General features: G+C 41.7%; 1 protein-coding gene across 3 annotated transcripts in view; it reads left to right on the top strand.

The window, feature by feature from the left end:
* Positions 1-4,235: 4,235 nt before the first annotated feature.
* Positions 4,236-23,666, top strand: part of CABCOCO1 (ciliary associated calcium binding coiled-coil 1) — a 187,551-nt gene continuing 168,120 nt past the window's right edge. For all 3 annotated transcript variants that reach the window (XM_056529843.1, XM_056529842.1, XM_056529845.1), the window contains exons 1-2: positions 4,236-4,314; positions 7,524-7,627. In XM_056529843.1, the coding sequence (XP_056385818.1) occupies positions 4,279-4,314; positions 7,524-7,627 (140 nt within the window). In that variant the 5' untranslated portion in view covers positions 4,236-4,278. The remainder of the gene's footprint in view (positions 4,315-7,523; positions 7,628-23,666) is intronic.

The raw sequence follows: 23,666 nt of genomic DNA, 5'->3' as shown, positions 1-23,666 counted from the left end.
ACCACATTTGCCTATAAAAAACTTTTAATACATTTTTTATAATTTTTTTTTTATAAAATGTATTAAAAAAGTAGGAATTTTGGACTTTTTTTTTTTTTTTCGTTCACGCCGTTAACCGTACGGGATCATTAACATTTTATTTTAATAGTTCGGACATTTACGCACGCGGCGATACCAAATATGTCTATAAAAAAATTTTTTTACGCTTTTTGGGGGTAAAATAGGAAAAAACGGACGTTTTACTTTTTTATTGGGGGAGGGGATTTTTCACTTTTTTTTTACTTTTACTTTTACATTTTTTTACATTTTTTTTTACACTTGAATAGTCCCCATAGGGGACTATTCATAGCAATACCATGATTGCTAATACTGATCTGTTCTATGTATAGGACATAGAACAGATCAGTATTATCGGTCATCTCCTGCTCTGGTCTGCTCGATCACAGACCAGAGCAGGAGACGCCGGGAGCCGCACGGAGGAAGGAGAGGGGACCTCCGTGCGGCGTTATGAATGATCGGATCCCCGCAGCAGCGCTGCGGGCGATCCGATCATTCATTCAAATCGTGCACTGCCGCAGATGCCGGGATCTGTATTGATCCCGGCATCTGAGGGGTTAATGGCGGTTGCCCGCGAGATCGCGGGCGTCGGCCATTGCCGGCGGGTCCCTGGCTGCGATCAGCAGCCGGGATCAGCCGCGCATGACACGGGCATCGCTCCGATGCCCGCGGTTATGCTTAGGACGTAAATGTACGTCCTGGTGCGTTAAGTACCACCGCACCAGGACGTACATTTACGTCCTGCGTCCTTAAGGGCTTAAATATCCCAACTATTAAAATAAAATGTTAATGATACCGTACGGTGAACGGTGTGAATGTTAAACATTTTTTTTTTAAGTCCAAAATAGCTGATTTTTTATTACATTTTATTCCCCAAAAAATGTATAAAAAAAGTATTAAAAGTTTTATCTAAGCAAATATGGTATCAATAAAAAGTACAGATCGCAGCACAAAAAATGAGCCCTCATACCACGGCTTATACAGAAAAATGAAAAAGTTATAGGTCTTCAAACTAGGGGGATTTTAAACGTACTAATTTCGTTTGTAAAACAGTTTGCAATTTTTTTTAAGCGCAACAGTAATAGAAAAGTATGTTATCATGGTTATCATTTTAATTGAATTGACCCAAAGAATAAAGATCACATGTCATTTTTACCGTAAATTGTACGGCGTGAAAATGAAACCTTCAAAAATTAGCAAAATTGCGGTTTTCTTTTTAATTTCCCCACAGAAATAGTATTTTTTTGGTTGCACCATACACTTTATGGTAAAGTGAGTGATGGCATTACAACGGACAACTTGTCGTGCAAAAAACAAGCCCTCATTCTAGTCCGGGTTGGTCCCGGCTGCTAATCATAGCCAGGACCCTGGGCTAACAGCTGTTAACCCTTCAGACGCGGCGTGGAAAGTTGACCGCCGTGTCTGAAAACGAAAGTAACGGTTCCCGGCAGCTCAGTCGGGCTGATCGGGACATCGCGATAAAATCGCGATGTTCCGATCAGCTGGGACGCAGGCGGAGGTCTCCTTACCTCTCTCCGTGGCGTCCGATTGTCGATTGATTGCTCCAAGCCTGAGCTACAGGCTTGAGCAATCAAGTCCCTATCTGCTATGGCTTTGCAGGGATCAGCATAGGAGATCAGTGTGTGCAGTGTTATAGGTCCCTATGGGAGCTATAACACTGCAAAAAAAAAGTGAAAAAAAATTTAAAGTTAACAAAGGTCATTTAACCCCTTCCCTATTAAAAGTTTGAATCACCCCCCTTTTCCCATAAAAAAAAAAAAAAAAACTTGTGTAAATAAAAATAAACATATGTGGTATCGCCACATGCAAAAATGTCCGACTATAAAAATATATCGTTAATTAAATTGCACGGTCAATGGCGTGCGGGCAAAAAAATTCCAAATTCCAAAATAGTGTCTTTTTGGTCACTTTTTATATCATGAAAAAATGAATAAAAAGCGATCAAAAAGTCCGATCAATACAAAAATGGTACCGATAAAAACATCAGTCCTCATACTGCCCCATACGCGGAAAAATAAAAAATTTATAGGGGTTAGAAGATGAGAATTTTTAATATATGAATTTTCCTGCATGTAGTTATGATTTTTTTCCGAAGTACGACAATATCCAACCTATATAAGTAGGGTATCATTTTAACCCCTTAAGGACTCAGGGTTTTTCCGTTTTTGCACTTTCGTTTTTTCCTCCTTACCTTTTAAAAATCATAACCCTTTCAATTTTCCACCTAAAAATCCATATTATGGCTTATTTTTTGCGTCGCCAATTCTAATTTGCAGTGACATTAGTCATTTTACCCAAAAATGCACGGCGAAACGGAAAAAAAAATCATTGTGCGACAAAATCTAAAAAAAAACGCCATTTTGTAACTTTTGGGGGCTTCCGTTTCTACGCAGTGCATATTTCGGTAAAAATTACACCTTATCATTATTCTGTAGGTCCATACGGTTAAAATGATATCCTACTTATATAGGTTTGATTTTGTCGCACTTCTGGAAAAAATCATAACTACATGCAGGAAAATTTATACGTTTAAAAATGTCATCTTCTGACCCCTATAACTTTTTTATTTTTCCACGTACAGGGCGGTATGAGGGCTCATTTTTTGCGCCGTGATCTGAAGTTTTTATTAATTATTTTGATCACTTTTTATTAATTTTTTTAATGGTATAAAAAGTGACCAAAATACGCTTTTTTGGACTTTGGAATTTTTTTGCGCGTACGCCATTGACCGTGCGGTTTAATTAATGATATATGTTTATAGTTCGGACATTTACGCACGCGGCGATACCACATATGTTTTTTTTTTTTTTTTACACTGTTTTATTTTTTTTTATGGGAAAAGGGGGGGGGGGGGGTTCAAACTTTTATTAGGGAAGGGGTTAAATGACCTTTATTAACACTTTTTTTTTTACATTTTTTTTTGCAGTGTTATAGGTCCCATAGGGACCTATAACACTGCACACACTGATCTCTCATCCTGATTACTGGCGTGTATTAACAAGTCTGTGATCAGTGTTATCGGCGCTTGACTGCTCCTGCCTGGATCTCAGGCACGGAGCAGTCATTCGTCGATCGGACACCGAGGAGGCAGGTAAGGGCCCTCCCGGTGTCCGGTCAGCTGTTCGGGACGCCGGGATTTCACCGCGGCGGTCCCGAACAGCCCGACTGAGCAGCCGGGTCACTTTCAGTTTCACTTTAGAAGCGGCGGTCAGCTTTGACCGCCGCTTCTAAAGGGTTAATACCGCACATCGCCGCGATCGGCGATGTGTGGTATTAGCCGCGGGTCCCGGCCGTTGATGAGCGCCGGGACCGACGCGATATGATGCAGGATCGCGGCGCGATCCCGCTTCATATCGCGGGAGCCGGCGCAGGACGTAAATATACGTCCTGCGTCATTAAGGGGTTAACCGTATGGACCTACAGAATAAAAGATAAGGTGTTATTTTTACCGAAAAATGCACTGCGTAGAAACGGAAGCCCCCAAAAGTTACAAAATTCTATTTTTTCTTCAATTTTATCGCACAATTATTTTTTTTTTCCGTTTCGCCGTGAATTTTTTTGTAAAATGACTGATGTCACTGCAAAGTAGAATTGGTGGTGCAAAAAATAAGCCATCATATGGAATTTTAGGTGCAAAATTGAAAGCGTTATGATTTTTAGAAGGTGATGAGGAAAAAATGAAAATGCAAAATCGGAAAAACCCTGAGTCCTTAAGGGGTTAAGGTCCAAATGGGCTGAGTCCTTAAGGGGTTAAGAACGGCTGCTATTAGTGTTTTCCAAATAGTGTGCCTCCAGCTGTTGCAAAACTACAACTCCCAGAATGTCTGGGCAGTCTTTGGCTGGGAGTTGTAGTTTTGCAACAGCTGGAGGCACACTATTTGAAAACGACTGTAGTAGCCTCTATCAGCAGGTTAGGCTGCCCTGCTTTCAGTTTAACTTTAGGAGTATGTTCACACATGGGATTCATTATAAAATATATATTTGAAATGAAGGCCATATTTTGATGTGTGTGTGTGTGTTTTTACGTGTGTGAACATAGCTTAACAGAAAATATAACAAAACAAAAAGGCGCCAACAGCTGCAGGAGCCGGAAATGTTACCTCTATAGAACAAGGGCAGTGACCGGAGCGTGGTCACATGACCAGTCACGTGGGTGGCAAACGGCCGGTGACCATGGCAACAGAACGCTAAACTAGGAACATGGCGACAGAGGAGAAGAAGGTGAAGGAGCTGCAGGTGATCACATGGTTCTATTTATTGATTCTATGTTTCTCATATATGTGATGTATGTATTAGTGACTCCTGTACCGCTATTTCAGTGCTGCAGTATTCCTTTAGGATTAGAGTCAGAATCAGTGTTTTTCAAACAGTTTGCCTCCAGCTGTTGCAAAACTACAACTCCCAGCATGCCCGGACAGCCTTTGGCTGTCCGGGCATGCTGGGAATTGTAGTTTGTCAAAAGCTAGAGGCACACTGTTGAATCCACATAAACTCTAACATAGGCACCTGCCACTTGTTCATACATACTGCCCAAAAACCGCATTGAAAAGCTGTAGTTTAGTTGACCTTCAACTGATTTTTCTTGCTGCAGGTTAAAGGCAAAAAAAAATATATATCAAAACATTTTTAAAAACCTGCAACGAAACTGCAATGTGTAAATAATCTGTGCGTTCTGTTTTGCTCGCGTCAAAAAAAGTTCCATCTGCCGCGCCATTCTTGCTATTAAAAATATCGGAATCCTGAGCAAAAAATATTATGAATTGATGATTTGTCCCTAACGTGAACGGAGCCTCTGTTAACCCTTTCTAGACCAGATTCGTTTCCCCTTTTATTTTATTTATTTTTTGTAAATACGTGCAAAGTGGAAAACTATAAAGCTTCTTCTCGTTAGGATATTCAGAAACATTTTTGTGCCTTTTTTTATGTGATACATCAGGCTCTTTTTATGTCATTTTTACATTATCAATTAATTATTATTTGTGATATCAGAGGAAAATGTAAAAAAAATAAGTGTCTGTGTATTTTTTTCTTAATAACAGACAGCGCCTCTAAAATATTTACATTGTGCCCCTTTTCTTTTCTTTTTTTTTTTTGTTACTATGGCTTCCATGTGGATGGAGGGCAGAACCAGAAGCTGTCATTTCTTTTTGATGTTTTAATTTGAATTGTTTCTTTCTTTATTTTGTGGTCACTTATAGAAAGTAAATAAATACATTAATAAATAAGTCACATATACCGTGTGTATATATATATATATATATATATATATATATTCATTTTTATTTTTTTTTTACTTATTGTGCTTCCCATAATTTGCTGATAGCCCTTGTGAATGGGGCTGACAAGTTAGCAGCCCCTGTTACAGAGGAATACAGCCCCATGATCGAAATTCCGCGAGCGGAGATTTCTCAGTGTGAACATACTCAAACACAGAAATAGTACAGCTATGTAGACAGTGCCTCTACTGTGCACATAAAGCCTCTTTACCAGATCCTACAAATAATTAGACATCAGACCAGGGTGACCAGGTTTTAGCAATACAAAATTGCCCAAAAAAATGTGCCAATTTTTCCACATACTGTGACCATACAAAGCTATACACAGGTTCTGCAGACCATATAATTGATGACATTTACATCCAGTGGCTCAAAGGTAACGTCTTCTCTAAGTGAATCGCAGGGGGCGTCTTCTCTGGTTGGAGTTGTATATTTTTAAATTTTTTTACTATCCAGTCAAGACTGGTTTCCATAGAACCTGCCAAATATTTTGGCCTCCTTTTCCAGCACAATGCCCACCTCTTTACAAACTTCCCATATGTGTTGCCCTACACAGTAGTAGTGCCCACTTTGTGTCCCCATATATAGTTGTAGGCCCATCCTGTGCCCCCATATATAGTTGTAGGCCCATACTGTGCCCCATATATAGCAGTATACCCCCCTCTGTGCCCCCATTTATGGTTTAGACCCTCTCTGTGCCCCCATATACAGCTATAGAACCCTTCTCTGTGCTCCTATGGTTTGGGGCCAGGACCTACTGCTATGGTCTATGGGTCATAGCAGTAGGACCCTGGACTCTAGAAGCAGTCATCGGGGCACCAAAGCTGAGGAGGTGGTGTGCTGGTAATTTATCATCCTGGCTGACTCACATTTCCTCCTGCTCCACTGCTCCAGTCTGGGCGAACGTCATGACAATAACATGCCTAAGTGTTCTACCTCCCTGCTACTGCTTATTTAAAATGGCTGCAGGCCTACATCGAAAAGAACCAGGAAATCCACGTGTATCGAAAAAGATCTTTTCAGGAGATAGGGACAACAATTACAAAACTGGGACGATCCTGTTACAGCCAAAAAGTCTGGTCACCCTGCCTCCGATTATACCACAAAACTATTAAGACCCCAAACCAGAATATATAATTAATTCAGACACCCAGGCCAGTGTACAACATTATATATCGACCCTAGACCTGACCCGTTAAAGTGTTACTGTCACATTATTGACAGACAGACCTGTCAAATGTTGTGATCGGTTGGAGTGTGGGTGCTCAGACCCCACTGATCTCTAGATAGAAGCAAGAGAAGTGCACAGCTGAGTGCTTCACTCCTCTGTTTGCTCATCTGTCTGAATTGTTTCATAAGACAGCCTCCATTGTAAGTCTATAGAGCCCATACTATATAACAAGTTGGGCAGAGCAGCAGGCTGGGGAGTAAATCACTCAGCTGTGTACTTCTCCTTGTTCTATCTTGCGAGCAGTGGGGCTCTAAACACCAAGACCCTGATTAAAACTTTTAACATGGATGTGTTTTCTTTTTATTTTTTTTAGATGACAGTAATGCTTTAAATATATACAGGACCCAGACCAACCTTACATAAATTTCAGACCCCAGATAAGACCTCCTGATTATATTCCGATCCCCTGTATTAATATCCAATCAACTCCCTAAATATATTAAGAAACTGTATTTTAATATCAGACCACAGTCCAGATCCCTATGTTAATATCATACTCCAAAATTAAAACATCCAGACCTCAGACAAGAATATACACTTACCCTTCTCATTAATGGCTACCAGGTCCTGATCCTGATATTATTAGGTCATGATACTAGGTCCTAATCCATGTCAGAATGCTGTGCGCTTAACTGCACATTACATCTCAATACTGAACAGCGTCAGGATGCAGCCCAGATAAGCCCTCTCCAGGCACGCTCTGTATTCAGCAAATATCCACAATTGATAGGACATGTGTCTGGTTTGAAAGCCTGCAGCATGGCCTTAAATCTGTGGATTTATTTTTGCAACTCATAATTAGAAAAATTGCATTCATATGTAGTGTCCACCATAAATTCCCTTCATTTTGATTGTGCCCCGAGGACTTTTTAGTTATTGTCTTGTGTTTTTTTCTCTTGGATTTTTATCAACGTAAAATGTTTTTTTTTAATGAACAGGACATGGCTGAAAGTCAATTGGAGGAAGTTTCCATGCAAGAATTCTTGTCTCTACCACAGATAAATAATCTTTTGGAAGTACAAGATGCAGACGAAATACAGAGGTATAAACATTTTCTTCTATAACTAAATTCGGCAGGTGGGGGTTCACATGACATTTGACAAAACAATCTGGGCATATGTTGGCATCTGCGGTGTACCACAGTGTACTTGCTGTGAATCTTTGAGTTGATCCATACTATGTTTGGTCCATTTCCTGCATGTATACAGTTACCTTGCAGGAACCAAACCTAGAGTCCCACTGTTGCTTTGAGTTTGGGTGAGTAAACCTGCAATTGGGCAAGTGCATGTGACTGTAATATGCATGCAAAAATGCTCATTTGAAAGTGACCTAACTGCTATACATGAATTGGGATGGCAAAATAGTCTGAATTCCTATGAAGATATTATAATTAAAAGCAATGTGGAGCTTAAATAATGGAAGGGGCTTGGCTTGAATGGAGGGGGCATGGAGACGTCACCAGTCCCAGGAAACAAAGAGGTTTCTGAGACTGGAGACGCAGCTCCACATAGAATGCGGGTGCTGCACAGAGATCGTGGGGGGTCCCAGCGGCGGGCCCCCCGTGATCAGACATCTTATTCCCTATCCTTTGGATAGGTGATAAGATGTATTTGGCTGGAATACCCCTTTAATACTACATTGAGGGATCAGCTGAATTAGAAATAGGGAAAGCATCAGTGCCACTGCCCTTAAGATCCTTACGAATAAGAGTATAGAAAAACACGTTGAAGTTTGACCTGATTTATGGAAGTTGAGTATTTCTTTGGGGTAACGTTTAACAAGAATTATTAAAAATGTAATTTTATTGCAAATAATCCCCTAATCTAAGTGTGTTATGGCCATATTTCAGTTCAGAGCCCATTTTAAAATGGGCATGACGGTAATGATTTAACCCCTTAAGGACCCAGCCCATTTTCACCTTAAGGACCTGAGCATTTTTTGCACATCTGACCACTGTCACTTTAAACATTAATAACTCTGGGATGCTTTTACTTAAAAATCACTAAGCACATGAAGCTCATATATAGTGCTGTGCGGTATACCGGTTCATACTGAATACCGGTGTGTTTTTTCTGTACGATATGAATGTTTCCCTATACTGCAGTACCGGTTAGGCCCCTCCCTCAAATGAATGATTATCAGCTGCAGCGCTGATCAGAAGTTCTGCAATGATCGCGGCCCACTGTCTTTCTGCGCTTGCAAGGGGAGGTGACAGCTTCCGTTCTCCGAACAGAAGTCATTCATTTACAGCGCTGCGGCTCACAGGAGGAGAAGGAGAGCAGCGCCTGCGGGTAACATGATTAGTCCCGCACATTAGTCCCGCACTGTGGCTGATAATTCATTCGAGGGGGGGGGGGGGGTTAGGGGGAAATGAGTGAGGAAAAAAAAAATACTATCAAATACCGTCATAAGTTTGAAAAGTACCGTGATACACATTTTTGGTCATACCGCCCAGCACTACTCATATAACAATTTGTTAAAGTAGAAAAAACCCTATCCCATAAAAAGCTATAAATATCGTGTCACATGAACATAATTCTCCAATGATGAACACCTTTATATCCCAACGCGTTTCCCCATGTATCTTATACAGGGGTGTGGAAATGTAAAAAAAAAGAAAAACACTTGTCCAAGGGACTAAAACGGAGCAGAATCTACTTGTCCCTCATAACAATCCACTTGTCCTGGTAAAAAATTATTAAGCCATGTTACGCAGGGACGGAATATTCCCTTCATGACGTCTGCTGGGGCCTCATACTAGAAATGGGGGGGGGGGAGGGTTGTCCCAGCAGTCAGACCCCCGCGATCTATCACTTATGGGGATAAGTTATTTTGCACTACAGTATTCCTTTTAGTAGTTAGTCCTCCTTCAGCTAGGTATGTCCCTTTATCAGGTAGGGATCAAGTAGGGCCCCCTGCGCCATTATACCCCCCCCCCACTCTGATGCCCCCTGTGTTATTTTATTCCCCCCCCCCTCTGATGCCCCCTGTATCATTATATTCCCCCCCCTCTGATGCCCCCTGCACCATTATATTCCCCTCCTCTGATGCCCCCTGTGTCATTATATACACCCTCCCCCGATGCCCCATGTCATTCTATCCCACCCCCCCTCTGATGACCCCTGTGTCATTATATTCCTCTCCCTGGTGCCCCCTGGATCATTATACCCCCCCCCCCCCCCCTTGATGCCCCTTGTGTCATTATATTTCAGCCCAACACCCCTCTCCTGTACCACATTATTTACCAAACCTCACCTCTCTGATCCCCTGCTACCTGTCCTCTGGCCCCATGTGTGCTCCGGTAGGCTCAGCTGTCACTGTTGTTACTGGACCACATCCTTCTTGGGGATTCTCAAAGAGAAAGGAGAAAATGATACCTGTATGGAGCAGATTTATAAACATATGACAAAACAAAAATAGGCAAGCAAACACAACACAATGTAGGTGTCTCATATAGAATTTGCATTTAAATAGCCAGATAGACAGCATCGGCATGTGTTGTTTGAAGCATCTTGTCTGCTGTAAATCCTGTGGCAAAAAAATATATAAAGACAAACCACACATAAAGCAGACAAAATTAGAGGGCATACAAACAATACACAAAGAACTATGCCACATACAAAATAAATGCATTACAAATTGCTGAAAAAAATACACCAAACATTGATACATTATAGTTAGTCACAAACACATAGCATAACGTGTGTGTGTATATATATATATATAATATATAGCCATACATTGTGAATAGGGACTAGACCAAATAGCACATGCAAAAAAAGAGATAGATAGAAAAAAAATAGATAATAATAGATAAAAAAACAAAAGCACAAAAAAGGGGGGAGAGGACAGAAATAGTTTATAACCCACAGATAGAAGGGAGGCAAAATCCTAGAAGAATCACCCTATTGTGAGCAAATACTATGTTAGACTTTACCTCCAACTGGCAGCAAACTGATATGCAAAATTATATAATAAATTGGATACAAATCCATTAGATAGATCAGATAAACTCTATTTTCAATGCAGAAAAAACTGATGTCCAGCGCTGCTCCCGTATAAAAGTAGAATTCTTTATTCAAACATGACACCAACAGGTACAGAAGACACAGTAGTCACAGGTAGGTGACGCGTTTCAGCCCAGGTAGGTGACCTTAGTCATACAACATTTTTGAGTAGAATGAATCTTTTTAAAGGCTCCAGAGGGAGAAAGAGGAGGAGTCAGTTCCCAAAATTAGGCGAGACCTCCTATCCCTCCGTCCAGGTGCAAGTATAATAAAGCATGGAACAGGTTTCCTTAACCATTAATGCACCACTACCTTCAGGTTCAATCAGAAACCACATAAAACACATTTAAAATATGAAAGAACAAACAAATAATGCTAAAATATCTCTAGTGCTATGTGAGCCAGTAGGCTGTTCCTGGGTGAACTATTTTTGAAACTATGTTTCTATTACAATAATTTCTATTGTCCTCCAGGAGCATACATAACCGCACTAACAACCGCACTGTGTGTACAGGTCATTACAACCTAATTTGAAACTGACAGATGATACCCGGCGCAAATTCAATAAATAAAAATCATGTTTTGCACTATGTGCCGTATATGCCGAGTATACAACTGTGAGTTTCTATGTGGTAATTTATACACATGAATGATATAGCACTGAATATATTTATTGTTTTTCATTTCATGTTTTTTGTATTTTTGCATTTAACCATCATCAAATATTAAATTATTTTACTACTATATACAGTGCTATCAAATATATAGAATTATCAAGGCCCCTAGAGGAGAAATTCTTCACTGACAGTATGTTGCATCTTATTTGCATAAATATGTATAGTGTTTATATGCAAACAAGTAACTGTCTGTATTAGATCATATGGATGGATATGTTTCAATAATGTAAAATTGTGTCTAGCCTTTTATTTAAACCCTTCGGTATCCGACTTCCCAACTTTAATATCCAATAAACTTCCCTGTCCAGAAGTTTCTGTTTTATATTGCCTCCTCTGATTGGCACTGCGATCCTCTCCAGGCCCTGAACCATAAAAGTTTTGGTGCTCCTGGCATGTGCCTCTGCACAATGTCGGGACACCATAGATACCGTAAACTTGAGATTGCACAGATTATCATTCAGATATTCTGTGAAACCTGGTATGGCCACTACCTCCGCATCCCAGATGAATAAGAGATCGTCAATGTAGCGGCCATACCAGTGAATTGATGACACAAATGGATTGTTGGGGGTGAAAAGGGTCCCCCACTCCCACCAACACATATATATGTTGGCGAGAGAGGGGGAGAATTTTGCCCCCATGGACGCTCCAGTGATCTGGAGAAATAATGTTTGATTAAACATAAAGAAATTGTGGTGAAGTAAAAAATCTACTGTCTGGATTATGAATTCCTGTAAGCTATCTGAATAATTAAAATAGCAGTTCAAAAACCAGGACAAAGATGGATGTCTAATGGATGTGGAATTACAGAAAAGAGGGATGTGACATCCGCTGTCATCCAAGTAAAACCCTCCTGCCAGGTTATATAATTCATCATTTTTAAAACATGACCCGTGTCTTTGATATAACCCGGCATAGCCAGAATTAATGGTTGCAATGTCGCATCCACCCACAAGCACAACCTTTCATTTAGGGAGGATATGCCCGCTACTATTGGCCTCATGGGGGGGGAAAGATTTCTTTATGGACTATGGGCAGCGAGTGGAATATCGGAATTACCGGATTATTTATAACTAGATATTCTGCTTGTTTTTTGGTAAAGAAACCACTCGCTGCCCCCATCTCCACAAGTGAAATCAATTTTGATTTAAACACATTGGTGGGGTTTTCTGGAAGGGGTCTCTATGTATTTGTGTCTTGTAACATTAATAAGTTTAATTTTTTATATAAACCCCCATCCAAAATGACAATAGCCCCCCCCCCATTGTCAGCCTGTCGGAAAACTACATCCTCGATCTGAGAAAAAATCTGAAAAGAAAATTCACTTTTGAACTATTGTTAGTCATTGTCACACACCACACTATTACTTTCTGTATGCAAATAATCTATATTATCAATACAAGTGGCCATATCATTAAGATATACATCACAATCAACATCTCCAGGAACATTAGTATTAGACATCCATTCATCATTTGTATCTTGATCTCTGCATGGCAAAAAAAATTTTGGGATGGTGATATTACGCACAAATCTGTTGATGACCAATAAAGTTCTGTATAAATCAAAATGTGTTGAGGGGGCAAATGAGAGTCCTCTGGAAAGAACATTAAGTTGGTGCATAGAAAAAGTCTATGCGGACAGGTTAAAGATGGGAATCGTTGTTACCTCCTCTGTCGACCCGAACTTCTCGTACCTGCGGCGATGCTTCCTCCCCACCCGGCGGCATTTTTTGGACGCCCAGATTTATGCTGGCTGCCGCCAGCTTGTGGTAGTGGGGAGGAAGCTGCATTTGGGGTGGATATTGCAGATTGTGAGAGTTGATCTTCATGTTCCAAATTGGATGTGGCAGACTCTTCATCCGTAGAGTTAAAGCTGACTTTCGTTTGTCGTTTTTGCCTCTGCTTGCGGCCATGACTTTTTTTCAGGATGGATCGTGGTGTGTTTGATCCACCAGATTTGTCAGGCCACTGGAAAACATTTTTGGTATGGTAGTCTTGCAGATCACGCAAAAATTTGACGTTTTGTCTCGGTGATGGATTCCTGTAGTTTAAGTAAATTAGCTGAAATCTTGGAGTCCAATTCCAAAAATAAAGTATGGTTCTCATATGGTGCAAGGCTTGTTTGTAATTCTGCAATTTTATCTTTCACATTCACAAGTGCCTCCTCCTCATATGAGCTAATTAAAGACATAAATTGAGACGAAAACTCTGCCAGAAGTCCATCCCACTCCTGGCAGAACTGATCAGAAAAGGGACGAGTCATTTCATCTACGTATAGGAAAGGCACGACGGTTAATTCAATTCTCCATGCCACCTCGTGCCATCCCGTGCACGTGAAGAAAAATCTACCTAAGGGAGAGATGATTCGTTCACAAAGAAATTGCTCTGTAGATTCGGACTTGTTGAGGGAAGCAGACCAAATTGAACAACGTCTATTGGGAAGGGGTTACAATCCATGGGACATTGAGAGAGGGAAGAGGAGGGCTTTGAGTAAAGATCGTAATGCATTAATTGACAGAGATAGTCAACCACACATGCAAACCCCTCAAACAACAAACCCCTATCATCTTTTCCACCCAGTACAGCAATGAGTTTAGGGACATCTGCAACATATTATGTAAATATATTCCAATAATCACTAGCGACCCAATTTACAAGAATGTGTTTTCCAATGGTTATAAATTTGTATCCAGAAGGGCACAGACCATTGGACAAAAGGTGTCCCCTAGTCTTTTCACAGAAAAAGGAGGATCACACGTGCCCACTTGGTTGAGGCATGTAGGATCCTATAGGTGTGGTCATAACAAGTGTATATGCTGCAGCATTATGTTCAATTCTACCACTGTTAAATCTTCCTCTGATGGTGCGGTGTATCCAATCAGGGAATATATCAATTGCAATACAGCATATGTAGTTTATGTCTTTATGTGCCGCGAGTGTGAACTGCAGTATGTCGGATGTACCTCTTACCCCCTAAAGGTTCGAGTCAGGAAACATCTGCAGAGACATACTGCACTTCAACTCCCGGCACGTATCTATGGTGTCCCGACATTGTGCAGAGGCACATGCTGGGAGCACCAAAATTTTTATGGTTCAGGGCCTGGAGAGGATCGCAGCGCCAATCAGAGGAGGCAATATAAAACAGAAACTTCTGGACAGGGAAGTTTATTGGATATTAAAGTTGGGAAGTCGGATACCGAAGGGTTTAAATAAAAGGCTAGACACAATTTTACATTATTGAAACATATCCATCCATATGATCTAATACAGACAGTTACTTGTTTGCATATAAACACTATACATATTTATGCAAATAAGATGCAACATACTGTCAGTGAAGAATTTCTCCTCAAGGGGCCTTGATAATTCTATATATTTGATAGCACTGTATATAGTAGTAAAATAATTTAATACTTGACGATGGTTGAATGCAAAAATACAAAATACATGAAATGCAAAACAATAAATATATTCAGTGCTATATCATTCATGTGTATAAATTACCACATAGAAACTCACAGTTGTATATTCGGCATATACGGCACATAGTGCAAAACATGATTTTTATTTATTGAATTTGCGCCGGGTATCATCTGTCAGTTTCAAATTAGGTTGTAATAACCTGTTCACACAGTGCGGTTGTTAGTGCTGTTATGTATGCTCCTGGAGGACAACAGCAATTATTATAATAGAAACATAGTTTCAAAAATAGTTCACCCAGGAACAGCTTACCGGCACACATAGCACTAGAGATATTTTAGCATTATTGTTTGTTCTTTCATATTTTAAAAGTGTCTTATGTGGTTTCTGATTGAACCTTCGAAGGTAGTGGTGCATTAATGGTTAAGGAAACCTGTTCCATGCTTTATTATACATGCACCTGGACGGAGGGATAAGAGGTCTCGCCCATTTCTTCTGGTAAGGAAATACCTCATATGTGAATGTAAAGTTAGAAGAAAGAAGGTTGTCCAGCACTCGGGATATGCAAATAAAAATCAATGCTTGCTTTATTGATAATCTTCGGACAGGGATCAAAACAGAGATAACGTTTAGACGTTATCTCTGTTTTGATCCCTGTCCGAAGATTATCAATAAAGCAAGCATTGATTTTTATCTGCATATCCCGAGTGCTGGACAACCTTCTTTCTTCTAATAGTGCAAATTTACAATTTTTACAAGGGGTAGAAAAAGCCCCGCAAAACTTGTAAACCCCATTTCTTCTGAGTATGGAAATTGCGATATGTGTCATGTGCTCTGCTGGCGCACTACAATGCTCATAAGAGAAGGAGTCACATTTGGCTTTTGGAGAGAGAATGTTGCTGAAATAGTTTTTGGGGGGGCATGTCACATTTAGGAAGCCCCTAAGGTGCCATAACAGCAAAAAAACACCCCATATGGCATACTATTTTGGAAACTACACCCCTCAAGGAACATAACAAGGGGTACAGTGAGCCTTAACACCCCACAGGTGTTTGATGACTTTTCCTTAAAGTCGTATGTGTAAATGAAAATTATTTTTTTTATTTCACAAAAATGCAGTTTTTTCCCCAAATTTTAAATTTTTACAAGGGGTAATAGGGGAAAATACCCCCCAAAATGTGTAACCCCATCTCTTCTGAGTATGGAAATACCCCTTGTGTAGACATCAAGTGCTCTGCTGGCATACTACAATACTCAGGAGAGAAGGAGCGCCATTGAGCTTTTGGAGAGAGAATTTGTTTGAAATGGAAGTCGAGGGCCATGTGCGTTTACAAAGCCCCCCATGGTGCCAGAACAGTGGACCCTCCACATGGGACTCCTTTTTGGAAACGACACCCCTCACAGAATTTAATAAGGGTTGCAGTGAGCATTTACACCTCACTGGCGTTTGACAGATCTTCGAAACTGTGGGCTATGCAAATGAAAAATTACATTTTTTATTTTTACGGACCTCTGTTCCAAAAATCTGTCAGACACCTGTGGGGTGTAAGTGCTCACTGCCCCCCTTATTACATTCCGTGAGGGGTTTAGTTTCCAAAATGGGGTCACATGTGGGCGGGGTGCATTGTTCTGGCACCATGGGGGCTTTGTAAATACACGTGGCCTTCAATTCCAGACAAATTTTCTCTCCAAAAGCCCAATGGGGCTCCTTCTCTTCTGAGCATTGTAGTTCGCCCGCAGAGCACTTATGGGGTATTTATATACTTAGGAGGAATGGGGTAACAAATTTTGGGGGAATTTTTTCCTATTTTCCCTTGTGAAATTGAAAAATTTAGGGTAACACCAGCATTTTAGTTAAAACATATTTTTTTTTCATTTTTCCATCCATCTTTAACTAAAATTCATCAAACACCTGTGGTGTGTTAAGGCTCATTATACCCCTTGTTATATTCCATGAGGAGTGTAGTTTCCAAAATGGGGTCACACGTGGGTATTTATTTTTTTGTGTTTATTTCAGAACCACTGTAAAATCAGCCACCCCTTTGGAAATCAACAATTTAGGCCTCAAATGTACATGGTGCGCTCTCACGCAGAGCATTTTATGCCCCACATATGGGGTATTTCTGTACTCAGGAGAAATTGCGTTACAAATTTTGGGGGTCTTTTTTTCCTTTTACCGCTTGTGAAAATGAAAAGTATGGAGCAACACCAGCATGTTAGTGTAAAATGTTTTGTTTTTTTACACTAACAGGCTGGTATAGCCCCCAACTTTTCCTTCCTATAAGGGGTAAAAGGAGAAAAAGCCCCCCCCAAATGTGTAATGCAATTGCTCCCGAATACAGAAATACCCCATATGTGGCCCTTAACTGTTTCCTTAAAATACGACAGGGCTCTGAAGTGAAAGAGCGCCATGCTCATTTGAGGACTAAATTAGGGATTGCATAGGGGTGGACATAGGTGTATTCTACACCAGTGATTCCCAAACAGGGAGCTCCTAGCTGTTGCTAAACTCCCAGCATGCCTGGACAGTCAGTGGCTGTCCGGAAATGATGGGAGTTGTTGTTTTGCAACAGCTGGAGGCTCTGTTTTGGAAACACTGCCGTACAGTGTAAGGGGTGTATATGTAGTGTTTTACCCTTTATTATGTGTTAGTGTAGTGTTGAGTTTTTAGGATACGTTCACACGGGCTGGTATACGGTGAGTTACCCGATAGGAGTAAAATTTGCCGCAGCTCGAACTTGAAGCAGGAAACTCACTGTAAACCCGCCCGTGTGAATGTACCCTGTACATTCACACTTGGGGGTTGGGGGGGGGGGTGAACCTCCCAGCTGTTGCAAAACTACAACTCCCAGCATGCACTGACAGACTGAGCATGCTGGAAGTTGTACTTTTGCAATAGCTGGAGGCACACTGGTTGCAAAACCTTCAGTTAGGTTCTGTTACCTAACTCAGATGGAGGTACGCAACTACAACTCCCAGCATGGCGAGACAGCCGTTTGCTGTTCGTGCATGCTGGGAGTTGTAGTTTTGCAATATTTAGAGGGCCACAGTTTAGAGGCCACTGCACAGTGATCTCCAAACTGTTGCCCTCCAGATGTTGCAAAACTACAAATCCCAGGATGCCCAGACAGCAAACTGCTGTGTGGGCATGCTGAAAGTTATAGTTTTGCAAGATCTAGAGGGCCACAGTTTATAGACCACGGCACAGTGATCTCCAAACTGTACCACTCTAAATCTTGCAAAACTGCAAATCCCAGGATGCCCAAACAACTGACTGGGCATGCTGGGAGTTGTAGTTTTGTAACATCTCGTAGGATCGCCGCTGCTCATCGCCGCCCGCTGTCACCCGAGGCCGATCGTTGCCGGTAAGTGACCTCCGGCGCTGGTCACCGCCGGTTCCCCCGCTCTGTCCGAACAACAGTCGGTGGGCAGAGCAGGGAACCGAACTTTAACCTCCCCACCCCGGATCTGCTATTGGTCGGTCGCTTCTGACCGACCAGTAGAAGGTATAGAAGGGGTGGCACCCCTGCCACCTCACTCCTATCCCCCTTATTTTCCGGATACCCGTATGACCCGGAATCACCACGATCACCGACCCCCAGGGGTTTGCACGGGGTGTCTGCTGAATGATTTCAGCAGACCTCCCGATACGGTCCCCATCCGGTGCACGGGGAGGACTGGAATTGCCACAGGCATACAGGTCCGCCCTGGGTCCTTAAGTACCATGGAGCCAGTGCGTACCCAAACGTCCTGGGTCCTTAACCCCTTAACGACAATGGACGTTATGGTGCCGTGGTACTTAACGCACCATGACGTACATTTACATGCCGATATGACCGCGAACACCACATGCTTGGCAGGTCCCGTCTGCTATCAGAAGCCAGGGACCCGCCGGTAATGGCAGACATCTGCGATCACGGCATCTGTGGCAGTGCGGTACTTTGAATGGATGATCGTATGGCCCGCAGCGCTGCCGTGGGGATCCGATCATCCAGCATGGCCGGCGGAGGTCCCCTCACCTGTCTCCGCCTGTCTCCTGCGGTCTTCTGCTCTGGTCTGAGATTGAGCAGACCAGAGCAGAAGATCACCGATAACACTGATCAGTGCTATGCTCTATGGGGACTATTAAAGTGTTAAAAAAAAAAAAAAAGTTAAAAAATGTAAATAAAAAAGTAAAAAAATTTAAAAAATCCCCTCCCCCAAATAAAAATGTTAAACGTCCGTTTTTCCAAATTTTGCCCCAAAAGGCGTAAAAAAAGTATTAATACACATATTTGGTATCACCACGTGCGTAAAAGTCTGAACTATTAAAATATATTGTAAAATATCCCGTACGGTGAACGGCGTAAACGTAAAAAAATAAAAAAAAGTCCAAAATGAGAAAGTTACAGGTGGTCAAAATAGGGCAATTTCAAACATACTAATTTTGTTAAAATAGTTTGAGATTTTTTTTAAGCGGTACAAAATATAGAAAGCATATAACATGGGTATCATTTTAATCGTATTGACCCACAGAATAAAGAAAACATGTCATTTTTACCGGAAAGTGTACAGCGTGAAAACAAAACCTTCCAAAATTTGCTAAATTGCAGTTTTCTTTTCAATTTTCCCACATAAATAATATTTGTTTGGTTGCGTTGTACATTTTATGGCAAAATAAGTGATGTAATTACAAAGTACAATTGGTGACGCAAAAAACAAGCCCTCATATGGGTCTGTGCATGGAAATATAAAAGTGTTATGATTTTTAGAAGGCGATGAGGAAAATGAAAATGCAAAAATAAAATTGGTCTGGTCCTTAAGGCCAAAATGGGCCTGGTCGTTAAGGGGTTAATTTCCACCCAATGCATCTAGTGCCATGGTCACACATGCTTAGTAGCTTAGTTCCACTGCACAGATGCATTACTAGTGCAGGCAACCAGTAAGAATCATTGCACGGATTTCTTTTCACCTGCATTGGACACATTCAATAGACCATGTGGCAACATAACAAGTATGTAACAGTAAAATGTAGACACTGAAGCATTTTTTTTTTTTTCCGGTTGAAAAATGTAGGTTTTTCGTGAACTACCAGAGAAATGATTTAATCATGGGACTGCCCCATGAATGCTGCCAGTGTTTTTCTCATTCCACCCAGGTGATCACCTCATTGCTGTGATGTTATTTATTGTGTTCTTGCTAATAGAAGGGGATCTTCAAATTAAGTTCTTCTAGAGGAATACTTCTACATTAAAACTGCTCATAATGGGTGGAAAGGAAGCATGTCCTTACCTGCTGTTGTTCTGCTGGTGCTGGCCCACACTTTCATTGCTTCTTGTTTCATGTTCTCATAGTAAATGCCAGCTCAGCCACTCAGTGGTTGATATGTGTCACTACTGTGGTCAGCTAGTGGTGGAGCGGGCGTTTTCTATATGTTGGGATAGAGAGCAGGAAGTAATAGTGTGGATCGGAACTGTTAGAACTGCACTGGTGGGGAATCGGCAGCAGGTGAGTACAGTTTTTTTTTTAAGTTTCCATCCTGAGTAGTTTTAAAGGGGTTCTCCACCGGAAAACATCTTATCCCCTATCCAAAGGATAGGGGATAAGATGTCTGACCACGGGGCCGGCAGCAGTGTCTGGAACACGGAAGCTTGGAGCTTCTGTCTTCGTGATTTCATGCCACGCCCCCTCCATTCATGTCTGGAAGGGGGCGTGATGGCTAGTGTGTAGCCATCACGCCTCCTCCCATAGATATGAATGGAGGGGGCGGCTGTAGTCGCCAGTCATCCGACACGGAGCAGAGGTCGCTCTGTGCATCTGATGGCTGGGGTGCCGCAGAGGAGATCGCGGGGGTCCCCAGCGGCAGGACCCCACAATTAGACATCTTCATCAATTATAAGATGTTTTCAGGCGGTGTACCCCTTTAAATGTATTTCTCTTGAATACTTCTCCAACACCACAATATTCCTTCACTATTAATAAATGCTCTTGAATGTCTTAATAAACTTAATAAATGTCTTAACAAACTTGTTCTGTACATTTTTGACCACTGTATACTTCTATATGCCTTTGTTAGATTACTCCTTCATGTGTGCATCACTTGTTACATAAGAATATATACCTATATAAAATGTGTCAGCTAAAGGCATTACTTAATTTTAAGTTGCCAGTGCAATGCAATCCCCATGATAAGATCTTTGGTTCCCCTGCTGGGGATAGCATTAGGCAATTGTATTGTTTGGGGACATCAGTGTTACTTGTCAAGAGAAGAGAACCCTTTTAATGCATCTTTGAACATACTAAGAGAAGTGAGGATGCAGAATATTACTTTATCAGATGTAGGTGACATCTGTAAGAAAACATCTGGAATATATACATGAAGTCTGGCAGATACTGAGGACTGACTGCTGGAGGTTTATGATCATGTAGTACATAATGCATAATTGATATAGTGTATAGAGCAGCTTTAATGCAGTTTTTAAGGCTTTGGGCAATTTATTATGCTAGAAGCTGTTACAAAACTACTCATCTCATCATGCTTTATCTGTAGAAAGGAAAAAAAGTGGAGACCGGCAGAAGGCGCATAGTGTGATACCGCAAAGGAAAAGAGGCAAAGTGAAACAATGCACTAGTGGGCATACAGAGCCTGTAGGTAGTGGATGCTCACCTTAGGCGAGCATAAAACTCGCATATCAACCCACAGCAGAGGTTATGAACTGCAGCACTGGAGACAGCTGCGGAGCCCAGGGTGCAGGAGAGGTCTGGCCCGTTCTGATGAGAAACGTGGAAGATAGAGGCAAGAAAACCTTTGGAGACGGCACTGCTGGGGTCCAGTGTAGATGGAAATGATCAGGCCAGAGGAGGGGGTTTCAACCAAAGCTGGACCAATTTGTTGGAGGAGAAATGATAACTTCTCCTCCAACAAATTGGTCCAGCTTTGGTTAAAACCTCCTCCTCTGGCCTGATCATTTCCATCTTCACTGGACACCAGCAGCGCCGACTCCAAAGGTTTTTTTTGCCTCTATCTTCCACATCATGATTTAGATCATTTATCTAGTTGGATGAGTGTAACATGCTATATATTCAGATTTGGTAAGTTTAATTTTTAATGTACTAAAACAATACACACTAAAACATCAATATAATAAAATTATGTTTCAGTTCAGATGTATTTGAAGGCACATGCTGTATGCATATATCTAGAATATGCTTGGTCAGTCCAATTTAAATTTCCCCACTAAACTATCCAAAGCATAGGAGATAACGTCTGATCACAAGGGGGGGGGATGCGGCTACAGGGACCCCCGCAATCTTGGGACCGGCACTGCGGCTTTATGATCACTTCCTGCTTGGTCACGCCCACCAGTGATGCGCACGGTCCTGTTTACATAGACACGGGTGACGTGGTTTGTCGGCTGATGCGTCAGAAAGGTTGCTAAGAAACAAGATGCTAACACAGTGCGGTCATCCCAGTGATGCACCTCAGGGAGGAATACATTTGTATATGCGCATGGGGGTGATACCCCTCAATGTTAGTCTGTGGAAAAACGAAAGATGGTAAGGGAAAGATAGCAGAAGATAAGGGTAACAGAATTGGGAGACAAGTAGTAAATTAATGGACAAAACAATATGACATTCTGGAGATGATGCTATGTATAAAAGGAAAGAGCTGAAGCCAAGGGGTCCCGTTACTACAAACACTGGCACATACTCGAAGATGACCCGGTGCTCAAAAAAGTGGCAGTTAACAAGCCTCTAATTGCACACAGAAAGACAAAAACATTGAAAAATTAGCTTGTCAGGAGTACTTTCAAAAGTAAATCAGGTTTAGACACCACTTGGCTACATCATTTTCAATCCAGTGGTAATCATAAGTTTGGCAGATGCTCCTATTGCCACCAACTTCAAAAACGAAAGGATTTCCACATAGGAAGCGAGAATATCCACGTCACAGACTTCATCACCTGCAGGACACAATTTGTGATTTATTGCTTGAAATGTCCATGTGACAGATTCTACTATCAGACAAATGTTCGTGAGGTTCCCAAAACATATAAGACTTTCACGCAAGGGCCAAGGCGTACCTAGACTGGCAGAGCATCTGCATAAAGAACACAATGGCTCTGCAGATGTATTGACATTCTTTGGGTTTAAACAAGTGACGGATATTCCGCCCGGCGTGAGAAAGCACACTAACCTACTGCGGAAAGAAGCATTATGGATTTCCCATCTTGAAGCAACGAGACCCCTCAGCTTCAATGAGCGGAACGATTTCAGCTTTTTCCTTTGATACGTAGTGTCATCTCCAGAATGTTATATTGTTTTGTCCATTAATTTACTACTTGTCTCCCAATTCTCTGTTACCCTTATCTTCTGCTACCCTATCTTCCCCTTACCATCTTTCATTTTTCCACAGGCTAACATTGCGGGGTATCACCCCTACGCGCATATACAAATGTATTCCTCCATCAGGCGCATAGCCGGGATGACAGCACTGTGTTAGCGTCTTGTTGCATCAGCCGACAAGCCACATCACGCGTGTCTATTTAAACAGGACCGTGTGCATCACCGGTGGTTTGTGACCGAGCGGGAAGACCCATGAAACGGGACCGTCACCCACGAGCTCTCCCGAGCTCTGCTTTCTTCCTATCCGCCCTGCATTGTGCTTCCCTTGATCCAAATGGAATAAAAGTGCCTTCTTGCTTTACTATGTTTTTCTCTCCATATTTTGCATTGCTTTTGTCTAAGTAAGTGCACCCCTGAGATGCTACAGCACATACCCACATCAGTGGTTTAAGGCCGGTAAGTAGACAGCTCTCACCTCCCACTGGACACAGGTGTGCACGGACTGGCGGAAGCGCAACCGCCCAATACAGCAAACAAGAGAGAACGTCCAGCACTAGATGTCCGTTGCAATAGTGTTTATTGGCATAAAAACAGATACATGAACAGGACAGAGCGTAAGCCTACGCGTTTCAGGTAACAAGACCCTTAGT

Source organism: Hyla sarda, chromosome 7 (genome assembly GCF_029499605.1).
Source record: "Hyla sarda isolate aHylSar1 chromosome 7, aHylSar1.hap1, whole genome shotgun sequence".
Classification (NCBI taxonomy): Eukaryota; Metazoa; Chordata; class Amphibia; order Anura; family Hylidae; genus Hyla; species Hyla sarda.
Note: the sequence above shows the minus strand (reverse complement) of the source record. Positions and strands in the feature narration are given on the sequence as shown.